This window comes from Meriones unguiculatus, chromosome 19 (genome assembly GCF_030254825.1).
Source record: "Meriones unguiculatus strain TT.TT164.6M chromosome 19, Bangor_MerUng_6.1, whole genome shotgun sequence".
Lineage (NCBI taxonomy): Eukaryota > Metazoa > Chordata > Mammalia > Rodentia > Muridae > Meriones > Meriones unguiculatus.
In genome coordinates this window covers 68,517,162-68,530,578 of record NC_083366.1, presented here as the reverse complement: position 1 = coordinate 68,530,578, position 13,417 = coordinate 68,517,162, and the positions used below count along the sequence as shown (strand labels likewise).

Below are 13,417 nucleotides of genomic sequence, written 5' to 3'. Positions count from 1 at the left end.
CCACTCAGCTGCTCTCTGGGCATTCTGACACCCACTTCAGGCCCCGGCACAGCCAGGATCCGCCAGGATACCCATAATCTCTCAGGGGTGCTCACCAGCACCCATCCTTTGTATCTATGTCTTTCGTGAGGCTGAGCCACCACAGCCTCTTAGGGTGGAATATCCGTCATTGAAAAGCTGGTGTGACCACAGCCATCGTCAGGAGACTCAGACAACGTAAAACCCACGCAAAAGGGTCTCAAGCGCACAATCTCCCCAGGCCCATGAGACCTTGGGGAGAGATGGGTTCGGGCCAGGGCCCTCACTGGAGAGCTCTGCAGAGGCCCAGCTGCCAACACAACCTTCGAAGCTCCTGAGCACAAGCCAGTGTTTTCCAAAGTGCTGTTTATTGAGTAGTTTGTAGCCGTCACCACGGGTGACCCTGAGAGGCAAGCGCGAGAGGAAACTGTTGGTGTCAGAGGCTGTGGCCCCGAGGGGGCAAGGCGGGCTCCCTGCAGGCTCAAGATCATGGCGAGTATGGAGAGGTCTGAGACAGCAGGCTCCTAGGACACACACAGACATGTCCCATGGTTACCCAGGGGACACAGGTGCATCCCCCTCCTCCTGGCTGTCTCCCCCTGGCTGTCTCCCCTAGAGCTCTCGCCAACGGGGTGATGACCCAGGTGCACTTATGAGCGTGCAAGCATGCACACACACACACACACACACACACACACACACACACAGACACATGCACACACATGGACCCATGCACACGCACATGGATGCAGCCCACACACACAGCTCGCTGGCAACCAGCCCTGGCACAGCCCCAGCCTCTTCCTCAAGGGGGTAATGAGCACCGCGCTCACAAAGATGCCCCACAGGCCTCGCCATCGTGAGCGAAGCAGAGCATCCTAGGAGGCCCCACTGCCAGGCCAGGCATGTGGCCATCACCCCTGGCAGCCTCACCAGGTGGCCTTCACTGCCTTGATATCATTCACGAGGTTCTGGGCCAAGCAGATGCCAAATATCTGTAAGACAGAGAGCAGGTGAGGAAGGGCAGCCGGCCTCAGATGGGGGGGGGGGTGGAGCCTCGGGCGGGGGAGGGGGAGGCCAAGGCCGTACCTGGAGGAGGGCAATGCCCACCAAGACCCCGGCCACCACGATCAGGTTGTCCTGCAGCCACTTCTCAAACTGGCCCACGCAGCCTTTGGTGTAGATGGAGCTCTGCTGCTCCAGCTCCTGAGGACATGCAGGACGGGCTCAGCCTGCTGCCACAGCAGGCCCCAGCTCAGAGCTCCTCTCCCACCTCACCATCCCTGCTCCGGGGTCCCCCCGGCAACATCTGCTCCCTGGAATTCTGTCGCAGGACCCTGGCACAGGTGGCTCCTTCTCTACCGCTCAGCCTGGCCGTCTGCTCTGAAGAGGCGTCTGCTCAGACCCGACCTATCCACCTTCCAAGTTCCCAACTGAACTGCCTCTCTGTCCCAGTCAACGCATCTGCGAGTTCCTGCTTTTCTCCCTCAGCCCCGTCAGTGCAGAGGGGATACATGAGCTCTGGGCCCAGCCAGGTCCAGGGCCTTGTCCGCCACTGCCCGTGCTCCACAGAGGTGGGACACGCACCCCAGACCCTCCCACGGTCAGTTCCACACCCATAAAGCCCTTGGACCTTCCACGGGAGCCTCTGAGAGGCCGTGTCACCCGTATGCAGGCACTCTCCACCCTGTCCTCACCCTCTCACCAGTTTGAGTCGGATGTCATAGCCACACTGGGTGTTGAGGACATCTTCCTAAGGGAGACAGGCCATTAGCGAGACGCTCTGGGAACACCCATGGTCTCCTCAACAACGCCCCTCCTTCACAAAACAAGCAGGTGGAGGCCTGGGGTCTGCCGAGCCTGCTTCTGCAGCAGAACTCCAGACTTCTCCACACTCATAGACGCCAGAGCACACCGGCGCGTGCTTCCTATTGCTAAGGGACCCGCCCTCCCCCTGGGGTCCCGCTCACCGCAGGGTCCCTGACACAGCAGGAAAAGGGCACCCCACAGCGCTCGCGGCTGGGGTTCAAGTCAGTGCAGTTGAAGTAGATATTGAGGTTCCAGTCGTTGGGCCCTCGGGCTCCACAGCAAGACCACTAGGGGAGAAGAGCCAAAGTGAATGGGTTCATCCCGGGCCACCAGGCCCAACCGAGAGCCTCATCCACCCTGTGCAGGGCAGAGCCAACAGAGGGGGCCGGCTGGTGGAAAGGGCAACCCCACTCCCCCCAGCAAAGAGGCCTGAGCTCACAGAGTGATTAGGGACGCCCTGAGGGGTGAGACCCTGGGTTGAAGGCTCATGGACCTCCCAGGGGCAGCAGCCAGCCCTGAGAGGGCAGAGGCACTCCAGACTCTCATGTCTGCTGGCGACTCTCAGACTCGCCGCAGAGATTTTGGCAAAACTTCACTGCAGGGCCAGGAGAGGACTCCCAGCCAGCTTTCCCTTCCTGCTCCTTTCCCACTACAGCCCACTACACAAATGCCCACTGGCATCAAGCTGGAGCCTAGGCCCTCCCCAGAATGCTTGCTAGTCTTCTGATGTGGCCAGGGCAAGCCCAAGTGCAAGAGAAAGAGCATGTGCCAGCGCAGAGCCTTAAGCCAGCTGTACCAGCTGCTGGAAAGCTGGCCACGGGGGCGGGGGAAGCAAGAGACAGCTCTGGTGGCAGCCACCGGCCCTGTGAGCAGAGCTGGGGGCTGTGTGTGCAGGTCTGAGACACAGCTGAGCCAGCACCTGCCCCAGTATCTGCTAAGTGCCTGCTGTCCCGCTGGGGAACAGTCCTGCTCCTACGGTATCCACCATTTCCCTCCCTGCCTCAGGGAGGCGTCAAGGTCACCGTTCTGAGGCTGCCTCTCTGCTTTCTCCATCCCAGCCCTTGCCACAGCGCATCCTCCCCTCCTGCCTGCCCCGCCCCCACAGCCCTGTTTTGTATGTTCAGCATCATCCCCCCACCACGCTACCATCAGGCAGAGAACAGGCTGTACATTTTAAAAACACCGAATCTCCCTGGCATATGCCAGGCCTGTCCCAGTTCCATACTGAGTAGAGAAAGAAAGCACACAGAAACCGCAGGCTGCAGAACTGCCTCTGCCCTGGGCAGCTCCAGGGCACTGCCGAGCCCCAGACCCTACCGTGGTGAAGGTGACTGGGTGTGACGGGTGCCGCCCTGAGGTTGCGGGGGCTGGAATGTGCAGGTGGGAATGGTTTCCATGGCTGTACCCGCAGAACTTGCCATTACAGACCGGGCACCACACTTGAGGAAAATAAGCAACTAACTATGCTGGGACTAGAGTGGTGGACAGTGGTTAGGAGCACTGGCTGCTCTTCTGGAGGACCCAGGTTCAATTCCCAGCAACCACACGATAGCTCACAACTGTCTGTAACTCCAGTTCCAGGGATCCAATGCCCTCCTATGGCTTTTGGGGGCACCAGGCACATACATGGTGCACATACGCGCAGGCAAAACACCCATACACATAAAATAAATAAAACGGAAAAAAGAAACTAAGCCATGATATTGCTAGATTTTGCTCTGATATTTGCACAGGGACAAAATCATCCAGCAATGCATTTCTCAGAGTGTCCCTATCACCAAACCTAAGTGGCCAAATGAGAAGTGGGCTGGCCGGCTAATATTGTGCAACACTTTGGGGCACAGTCAAGGGGCATCGGCAGCAGAGCCCCAGCAGACACTCTGGGCCCAGGTGGAGCAGAGACCTGCATCACACGTTCCATCTCCTCCTCTAGCCACAGTTTCATACGCCTGTGTCCCTCCACAGCTGGGCACAAGGAAGCCTGGGCAATGGGCAGGAGCTGGCTTCTCCTGGGACAGGGGCTCTCCTAGGTTTCTTCCCTGGCATCTGCTGGCCTGTGTGGGTGAGGAAGTGAGCCATGCCCACACAGAACTTGCCCCCTCTCTCGTGTCATCAAGCATCTCCTGCATGGGGCCCACAGCGTCCACCACAACTCACGTATTCCTGAGCAAAGTCGATAAGGTTCTGAAGGTCAATATCGTCCCGGTAGGCTCTGACGTTGCTGTTGATGAAGAGATTAAGCTGGTCTCGAATCCAGTCCTTGAAGACAAAGGCCAGGATGCCCGCCGCCAGCTCCATGAAGAAGATGAGGCCGAGGAACACAGAGAACTGGGTTGGGGGTACATGGATGGCAGGCATTGGAGAGGCCTGGCTCCCGTGGACAGGAAAGAGCCCCTGCCGAGGCCTGGGGGAGCCGCCATCTCTAGCCTCTACCCTCTCTTAGTTGTGTGCCGCCCCCTCCCAGGCCTGCAGGATGGAAGCCAGAGCCCTGTGTGTGCCAGGCAGCTGCTCTACCACTGAGCTTCCTCCTCCTCCCTGCACCTGAGCACCATTTTATGAAAGACAGTGTGGTTCTATCTGCTCCTTGTCTGGTACCATGACCAGGCAAGAACTGAGCAGAAAGAGGTTAGGGGTCTCCAGTGGAGCTGGGGTACAAAGAGACTTACAAACTTGAGCAGGAAGGTGTTCTCCCGGAGGGCCCCAATGCAGCCGGCGAAGCCCAGCACCGACATGACACCCCCAACCACCACAAACAGCCACACGGGGTCAAGACCGCCCAGATCTGTCAGTGCGGAGATGTTGGAGAGCACACCCTACACCAGGAAGCAGACGGGTGTGAGGGAGCTGCCACCCTTCCACCTCAGCCCTGGGCAGCCCCCTCTCTTACCTTCTCACCCCAGGCCCAGAGGCCGATGGCCAGGAACAGGGCCCCCAGCACCTGCAAAGGCAGCACGGGCTCAGGCCGGACACCACCAGTACCAGGGCTCTTCCAAACCCCCTATGCACCCCCCCACCCCGCCTTGACCATCAGGAAGCTGATAGAGGAGCCTCCCCAACACTGTGAACTCAGTGCATCTACCAAGAACACCTTTCAGGGAGTTTCTCCCCCAGGCTAGCTGAGGAACTACAGCCGCCTCAAGCTGGACATCAGCCCCTTCCTGGACTCTTCAAGAGCTCTATCAGTGTAGAGCAGGGTTCTGCTTTGAGGCTGCAGCAGGCTCAGAAAACATCCAGCTTCACGGGTTCTCATTCCTTTGTTTGGGTTTTGGTTTTTCGAGACAGGGTTCAAAGCAGCCGAGGCTATCCTTCAGTATGCAGCTGTAGATGACCGTGGGATCTTTGCTTGTCTGATGCTCTACCTGGAACTCTTTTCTCCCTCTCCTTCCTCCTTGCCACTAGAACCCCGGCTGCCCACTACCCTCTCTAGCCCACCTGATGTCTGTTTATTTGCTCAGTACTTCCTTTGTGCAGGGGTAAGCCACATGAGGGCCTGGTCTCTGCTATGCCCACAGAGCTCAATAGCAGTCCTTGAGACACTGGGGTGCCTGACACAGAAAGTGATGGTGGGGTGTGGTTGTGAGGGTCTGGAGCCAGGGCGATGCCACTGTCCCAGCAAACTGAAAGGGATTGTGGAGAGGAGGTGGGAGGCCAAGTTTGAAACCCAGAGTGAAGGGCAAAGATGGGGCAGAGGGAGACAGAGGAGGAGGCTGGGAGGTTTGAAAGGGAGCAGGAGGAGAAATGGGGTTGGGCTGGACAAGGAGGGGTCTAGGGAAAACAACATTAGCTGGTCTCTTGTCCAAAGATGAGGAAGCTCAGGGAGGAGGCAGGTGAAGGGATATTTGGCTGTGCACCCCCACAGCCCACACAGGGAGGCATTTCCAGGGAGAACACCGCGGTGGACAGAACCCAGGACCAGGAAGGAAAAAGTGGGTGGGGGTGGGCTGTTGATAGTATCTCCTCTCCTCTAATGGTGTGTCTGCCTGGGGTCAGGGGTGACAACGTGGCTGCCCTTGACAATCAGGGCTCTCCAAGCAAGGAACTGAGGCAAGATAACGAGAAAGATGAAGGTGACGGGGGCACAGGCTGCTCAGATGAAGAGCCTGTAGCTGGGGTCCAGTTGGCATAGGTAGAGCTGAGCAGAGAGATGCAGATGGATAACCCCCACACTTGGAAGGTAGAACATTAGGAATTCAAGGTCCCCCCAGCCCCCATCTCCAGGTCCTCTGTCTCCCTTCCACACAACTGCAGCCAGCTAGGTCTGATCCAATTCTGCTCTGAAGGCCCGACTGGCCCGAGCACAGAGCCTCAGGGTTCTGTCCACGTGCCCAGACCCCGGAACAAAGCCAGGACTCTCAGATCTGCCCCTCCCTCACGGTTGCTTGAGCTTGCTGCCCGGCCTTGCCTCCGCCCACCAACCATGATCGACACAAACAGCCTCTTGGTGTCTGGCCATTCAACTCCCTATCTGCAAACTACAGACAGTAAAAAGGTAGTTGGACGACCGTGCCTCATTAGAACTCATCTAGTACGAAGCCGGGTGTGATAGCTTACACCTGTAATCCCAGCGCTTAGGAAGCTCAGACAGGAAAACTGCAGCGAATTCCAAGCCAGGATGGGCTACAGAATGAGACCCTGCCTCAACAACAAAAACCCTCATTTACTCTAACGACCCAGAAGGACTAACTCCAATACCACTCCCTCCTCGGCTGGACCGCTAAGGCCGGGAGAGTAAAGGTGGCCTGCCTAAAAGCTCTGGCCAAGGCCCGGGTCACTAGGCCAGTGCTCCCTGCAGGGGCCCACGCCCTCCAGAACAGAAGACTGCTGAGATCCAAGGACACCCACCACAGGGCGAACACAGCAGCTCGTGGGTGGGGGACGGAGGGGGAGCGCCGGTGCCTGCTGAATGCAAGTTGGAAAGGCCTGGGGGGAAGGAGAGCATGCAGAGCCCGCTTTGGCAAGAGGATGGGGGAGGGAGAAGAGAAGATGACTTGGCAGGGCCAGGACGCGGATGCCACTCTGGGAGAGAGCCCTGTGTTCAGTCAGCTGTGGAATGCTGAATTCTGTTCCCAAGGGACAGCTCCCTGCTCTCAACTGCAGCTCCTCTCCCTGAGGAGGCAGAGGCCTCAGCTTTAGCCACTTCCTGCCCTCCTGGCTCTCAAGCTTCTGAGCGTCTGTTGGGTACTCTGAGAACCCCACGCACTACGCTGGGAGCCGGAGTGGCCAGGAGGCGGGGCGGGGCTAGTCCCGCAACTACCGCGCCCCTGCAGTCTTCCGGCAAACACCGCCCCCTTTCTCACCCAAACTTGGGGCTGCAACGGGAGATCCCAACAAGCCCCTGCTAGGACTGGGTCCCGCTCCCAGCAATCCCAGCAGCTTCCCAGAGTAGTTCTTGGGGAGTGGGCACCGGGGTGGAGGGGGTAGGGACAGTCCTCGTTCGCAAGCAACTGCGGAGGGTCTCCCGCACCAGGACCTGAAGCTCCCTAGACCCCACCCTCCGCGCAGGGAGAGAAGCGGACCCCACGCTCACCCAGAAGACAATGTTGAAACCAAACAGGAAGTATTTCCCGCAGCAGCCGACCTCAGGGTCCTGGAAATGCTGGTGCTTGGCGGGCATGGTGAGCGGCCTCCCACCGCCCCGGGAACCGAGCCGGAGACCGGCCTAGCCCTCTGCGGGCCGCCCAGGCCTGGAGCCGCCCCGGGCCTAGCCCGGCGGCTGCGGCTTCATGGCCAAGGCCACACAGCGCGCCGGCAGCCCCGCCCGCCGTGGCAGCGCCCCGGCGCTCGGACCTCCGCGCCCCGAGTGCGGTGCCTTCGTCCAGCCCCGCCCACAAGGCCAGTCCACGCCCCTCCCCAGAAGGCTCAGTCTCCCCGAAGCTCCGCCCACGCCCTATTTCAGCCCCATTTCACACCCGCGACTCCTCCCCCAGCCGGTTTATTCCTCCCAGGCCCCGCCCGTGCCAAGGACTTGTCCTCCCACAGCCCCGCCCACGCCCCGCCCACGATTCTACCCTTAGCCCCACCTTTTAACCGGGCCCCGCCTCCAATCTGCCCTAGACCCCGCCCCCAACTGGCCGCTGTCCTCCTGGAGCTCCGCCCTACTCAGCCTCATTCTGAGCCTCGTTCCGCCTCCTCGGAGCCACGCCCCAGACAGGGCTTCCAGCCGTCCTCCCTAGCGCCCCTCAATCCTCCCGGGAACCTGCTTGTGGGCCATGCTTTGGCTACACCCCAGTCACAGCCAACCTCCTGCAACTCCACCTCTGAGGCGCCCCCACTCCTCACCTCCGTCCCCCACCTGCCGTCGCACAGAGGCAGCGCTGATGACCGAGTGAAGGCCCTGGACCTCCAGAGGAGTCCATCGCCAGGATCGAGCAGTTGGGGATGGCCGCAATGGCCACCGCCACGCATCTACACACACCGGAACTGAACACGAGCCCCGAAGACCCGGGGCTGGGGTGCCATGACTGTTCTGGTTTGCCTGTTCCTTCTGTAGCCCCTGTCCGCACCAGTTGGCGCTCTCTCTGGTTTCCTTGGTACCTCGGACTCACCGGAGTCCTTTTGAAGCAGGACAGGGCAGATCCAGCTTCAGGGAAGTCTGGATCTTAAATATTTCGATTCCAAGTTCGTTCCAAAGTATTTATTTAGGACAGATACAAATGGGCCCTGAAGCATTTTCACCTTGAGTGGACCCGTTCTAACCCATGGTGAGGCCCAGCCACCACTGCAATCCCTTCATGGTGTTAAGGTTTGCCCTTCTCCCCAGCCCCTCCCTAAGGCTGAGAGTCAGAACCCAGGGGACTGCGTTCGGATGCCAAGGCTGCGCGGGGCATTCTCAGTCCCCAGGGCCCACCCATCTTTGAACAAATGCCGGTGTCTTCCCTCTAACCTACTCCAGCAGTCGGGTGTAGTAGGGAGGGCACCAAGTCGCAACTGGTCTAGGGAAGGATCGGGGTTTAGGATGGGCACCCAAACGGCAGGTCTGACCCATTAGCTTTCAAGCAGTGCTCACAGAGAACTGGACCCCAACTCTTAATATCAGTGGCCTGGAGCCCTTCTCCCAGACAGAAGAGCCTGCCTCAGGCTGCCCAGTCCCCTCCCAGGCAGGCTCAGACAGGTGCTGGCCGCAGGATTCTCCTGTCCTCTGTTGGTAGGGTTGAGCGAGGACTTTGCTTCACACTGCCTTCGCCAAAGGGCCGCGTGCAGAGCTAGGGACTGAATGTGCTTCCCCAGTACCGGCCATCTGCCACAAGGCCGGGCCCAACAAACGCTGACGAAAATCACTGTGAATTCAGGCACAACTGTGGGTTCAGGCACAATCCCAGGGATGTGGGAGGAGGCGGGAGGATGGCTTAACCCCATAAACGAGAGGTCAGCCTGGGCAGCATAGTGAGGCCTTACCCAAGGGGCAGTGCTGGTGTGTGTCCCAAGACAAGAGCCCGGCGGTCTGCCCCACCCTGTAGCTGCGCCCTGGTCCACAGTGCAGCCTTCCCCTCGCGTGGAATGGCAGTAAGACGGCCCGGAATGATGGCTGGAGCCTGCCTCACACCACAAACTTGTTCTTGGCTAACGAGTTGCTCTTGGCAGCAGTGTCTGCGTGGGCTTGGTAGCCGATGATGGTCTTCGCAGAGAGGCCCAGGCGCTCCTTGTACACGTGCCTGGAGGCGAGACGGGACACAGACGGCAGACGTGACCTAGGCCAGCTCCTGGGCTCACATACCTCCCTGGCTTCGCGCCAGCCTCGCCTGGTTCGGGTCTTACTTGCACAGTACCAAGAGTGAACGCTTCCAGGTTGGGGTCTAAATTCCGACTCCTTTTATACGGGTGGTAAGGAAGAAGGGAGAGATGGTACGGGGGACCCAGAGGCCGCCCTGGCAGCCCCAGGACCAGGAGGGCCCCTCACCCAATGTACAGCACCGCTGCCTCGTTCTCGGCTTCGCACGTCCACACAGCAATCTTGTCCCCCTTGGTGCGGATGTTGACAACAGCGCCACACACTTCCGGGCTCTGCTCCCCGAAGCTCTCCCCGAGCAGACACAGCAGCTGGAGCCGGGAGAGGCCCGCTCAGTGCTCTAGCGAGGGTCCAGCCTCCAGCCCACCGGCCTCCCGCAGGCCCACACCTGCCCCTCCTGCCCTTTCACCACTCACCGTCTCCAGCCACAGGCGGTCCAGCTCAGTGTGCCGCTGCTGCTTGGCAAGGCTGAGCAGCCAGCGGCCCCCACGCTTGTTTCTGTTGTCTTCCCACATGGGCTGGATGCCTTCCTGCGAGGAGGGGCAGGCCGATGGCCTCCGTATGTTTAAAGGGAAGCGGGCACCAAGCTCCCTCTGCACACAGCCTCTGTGCCAGGCCTTAACCAGCCCTGCTTCTCTCACCTGCACAGCAGGCACCACCAGCGGCCACTCAAGCCTCCCACACAGGCCTCTTTCCAAGACCCCACAGGCTTACTACTATTGCCACCTTCTTCGACCTTATCTGTGTGCTTGTCACCTTTCCCGAACCGGGTGAGGGGTCTCTGGGTCAGAACGTCTGTGGGCTGGGGTAGACAGTCCAGGGGTGCTGTGTGGTCCCCAAACCTTGCTGTGGAAGACACCTGCTGAAATCTAAAATGCTGGTAGTGGTGGACCTCCAAGATGAGACCCCTAAGATGATAGAAAAGCCCCCGCACCACCTTGCATGTGCAGTTTTGATAGAAGCGAGGCCACAGGCTGGGGACCATCCTTGAGGCGCCATTCTCTCCTGACCAAGCTGCCCACACCCCAGCTGTCCACGAGGGAAAAGAATGGAATCAGCCCCTTGAGCAGAGCCTACCTTGAACAGGGCGTAGTCACAGCCAGAAGAGAGCTTACTGGCCAGCGTGATGTGGCTATACGTCCTGCAAAGATCCCGCCCCACACAGAGGTCCAAGGCTTTGCGGCGACGGTTCGCCTGACCCTGGCTTCCCACCCAGCTCCTCACAGACCCACCTTCTGCCACCATCCCAGGGCCTTCCCACCCACTCCACACACACAAGGGCCCTTCTCAGGGAAGCCCCCTCCCCAGAAAGCCTGCTGAAGTCTACGCCATTAGGGCACATCAGCTGGGCCTCCCTCCTGGGTTAGTGTGGCCCTTCTCAGCTCTCTGGCACTGGGCACATGCACACACACACACGCACTAGAGTAGCAGGGTTCACTCCTGCTTTTCCCTGGCCCTGGGCTCTCCCTAAACCATGAGAAGCTTTCAAGGGGGTAGCCACAGCCTGGCCAGAACCTACCAACCCCCAGATCCCAGTAAATATTGACACGCCCCTGAGAAGCTGGTGGGTTAGGGTGCCTTTGACCCCCTACTCAGAGCTCCCGAGGGCACACACTCACGCCCAGAAGTCCTCCACAGTGCTGAACGTGGTAACTAGCTGCAGATTGTCCTGCCAGGCCCGGCCTCGGTCACTCTTGAAGAACCACAGAACCCACCTGGTGAAGGAGGGGCAGGTGAGTGGCTGCAGATTGACAGCCCTACAGTGCCTGGGCTAACGCCAGTAAAGCAAAAGGTGAGAGCCGGGCTACAGTCCCCCAGGGGGCGGGGGTCAGTGATCCCTCCGGGCTGGGTGAGCAGGTTTAAACTGCCTCTGCAGGGATAAGTCCGCCAAGGGGAGGGCAGGTCAGGGGTCACAGAAGGCTGGGCTCACAGCAGGACTGTGTCCCTGTGCAGCCTCCCTACCTGGACTGCAGGGGGTGGAGCTCCTTCAGGACCTCAAGTGGGCATTCTCTGTGGCCCTTCCTCCCAGGAGTCAGGGGTCCAGGGAGGTTCTTGGCTTCTCCAGACAGAACCTTCGCATCTGCTTTTGATGGCTTTTCTTTCTCCACCTCCTCCTTGCTCGTCTGCCCTTCATCCAAAGATTTGACCGTCTGACAGAGACAGCAGGAAGAGTGAGCTGTAGCCGGACAGTGGTGCCACACGCATGTAATCCCAGCACTCCGGGGGCACAGGCAGACAGAACACTGAGTTGGAGGCCAGCCTGGTCTAGAGAGTGAGTTCTAGGACAGCCAGGGCTACAAAAAGAAACCCTGTCTCAAGAACCAAACCAAAACATTCACAGCAACAAGAAAAAAGTGATTTGAAAGTCCTGGTTCTGGCTGAGCCCTGCCCCCACTTTTTTCACCCCAGCTAGTCATTGGCTACGGGCTAGGCAGATGGGTAGACTCACAGGACCAGGAGCCGCCATGACAAGGCTCAGGGCTCCATCAGCAACCAAAAGCCCACAGCTCCTTGTTTTTAAAATGCACCAGAGAACCCAGGCCCAGCTGGGCAGACAGGTGGGTGGAGGAGTTGGTGCTGGGTAAAGACTGCCCAGAGTCCTTCAGGTGGAAGGTGAGCGCCTCCCTCACAGCTGTGTCAAAGAACAAAACAACAACAACCTGCCCTCGGCAGTGGGTCTCAGAGAATTGAAAGTGAGGATCACCACTTGGAGTCGGTGACCCTTAAGGCATTAGGGACCTACTAAGGAAAGCCTGGGTTTGGAGCAGCAGGAAGACAGAGGTGGCACCTGCCCCCTCATGAGCATGCCCCATTCCACCTCATCTTCCCTTTGTGCCTCAGTGTTATCTGGTGGTGTTTATCTGCTCTCGGAGCAGCTGAGTTTTGCAAAGGAGTAACCACTGAACGGCGCATGTCTGTAATCCCAGCATCTGGGAGGTAGAGGCAAGGGGATCGGGAGTTCAAGGCCAGCCTGAGCTGTGAGAGACCCTCCACAAAACAGAAGGGCAACCATTTGCCAGCGTTTAGGGCCTGGGGAGGCTTTTCTATTAAAAGCCACATTCCTGCTTTGTCTTGAGAATTTGGAGGGTTTGGTACCCTGAGGCCCCCTGACCCCTTGTAGAGACCCCTCCTGACCTCCTGCGGAGAAGCTACTGGGAAGGCGCAGGGCCACAGTCCCCTAGCATGTCAGTCCTTCCCTACATACTGGCATGCAGCAATGGGCACCAAATGTGTGGGCGGAGCCAAGCAGCCCTGGGTTCCAGTCCCAGCATTTTTTTGTTTGTTTGTTTGTTTTTAAGCTGTACCCTCTGTGCTCGGAGTCCGTGGGGAAAAGGATCATCCGTGAGCTAGCTGCACAGACCTCAGTCCACACACGCACAGGCTTCTTCAAGAAAAGAACTCAGGCTGGGAAGAGATCAAGTCTAGGATCTGATCTGAGCCTTAGAGTGGGGTGGGTCTTGAACTGAATCAGAATTGGCTGCAGGGCTTGTAAAATGGGCTGCTGGGGGCTGACACAGTGGCTCAGCAGGTAAAGGCACTTGCCACCAATCCTGAGGACCTGGCAGGAGAAAACGAACTTCCTTGAGTTGCCCTCTGGCCTCCACACCATGTGGAGAACCACACACACTTTAAAACAAGAATTTTAAAGGCTGCTGGGCCCTGCCCCGGAGTTGGAGTTTTTGGTTTCTTGGGTCTGGGCTCAACCTGCATTTCTGACTAGTTCATTTGGCTCACAGTTCAGAGGACTCAGTCTTTTGTGTCTGGGAAGGCATGGCCCACATTTTCTTGGACCAGGAGGCAGAGGAAGGGGAAAACCTCAGCTGGCTTTCTTCTTTACCCCTTTTCTTCAGTCCTTGAGCCTAG

General features: G+C 58.9%; 2 protein-coding genes across 4 annotated transcripts; both read right to left on the bottom strand.

Annotated features, from left to right (window-relative positions):
* Window positions 1–367: 367 nt before the first annotated feature.
* Tspan17 (tetraspanin 17) lies at window positions 368–7,654 on the bottom strand. 3 transcript variants are annotated; one of them, XR_009587598.1, is made up of 9 exons: window positions 7,355–7,654; window positions 4,715–4,765; window positions 4,494–4,640; window positions 3,985–4,155; window positions 1,989–2,114; window positions 1,724–1,767; window positions 1,108–1,224; window positions 952–1,013; window positions 368–542 (listed from the first exon to the last, which is right to left on the bottom strand). XR_009587598.1 is itself a non-coding variant. In XM_060372330.1 (9 exons), the coding sequence occupies exons 1-9, from the start codon at window positions 7,439–7,441 to the stop codon at window positions 506–508; spliced, it is 810 nt and encodes a 269-aa protein (XP_060228313.1). In that variant the 5' UTR covers window positions 7,442–7,654; the 3' UTR covers window positions 368–505. The 3 variants fall into 3 exon arrangements, 2 of the variants coding, with proteins under 2 accessions (XP_060228313.1, XP_021494819.1); XM_060372330.1 differs by having other exon boundaries at window positions 1,724–1,771; window positions 3,985–4,119; XM_021639144.2 differs by having other exon boundaries at window positions 1,724–1,771; window positions 7,355–7,649.
* An 807-nt stretch (window positions 7,655–8,461) lies between these two features.
* On the bottom strand, window positions 8,462–11,970 carry Eif4e1b (eukaryotic translation initiation factor 4E family member 1B). Its single transcript, XM_021639146.2, is given in 8 exon segments — window positions 8,462–9,479; window positions 9,725–9,864; window positions 9,970–10,083; window positions 10,631–10,694; window positions 11,173–11,268; window positions 11,516–11,690; window positions 11,693–11,866; window positions 11,943–11,970. Coding segments are annotated over 8 exon segments (906 nt in total). The 3' UTR covers window positions 8,462–9,364.
* Between the last annotated feature and the right edge of the window lie 1,447 nt (window positions 11,971–13,417).

What these genes read in the sequence shown, in the direction of transcription:
- Tspan17 (XM_021639144.2), bottom strand. Translation starts at nt 7,441, where the DNA reads ATGCCCGCCAAGCACCAGCATTTCCAGGACCCTGAGGTCGGCTGCTGC. An exon ending in TGGGCATTGCCCTCCTCCAG is followed by an intron (nt 1,014 to 1,107) that starts GTACGGCCTTGG and finishes TCTGTCTTACAG; the next exon opens with ATATTTGGCATCTGCTTGGC. An exon ending in AAGGCAGTGAAGGCCACCTG is followed by an intron (nt 543 to 951) that starts GTGAGGCTGCCA and finishes TGTGTGTCCTAG; the next exon opens with GAGCCTGCTGTCTCAGACCT.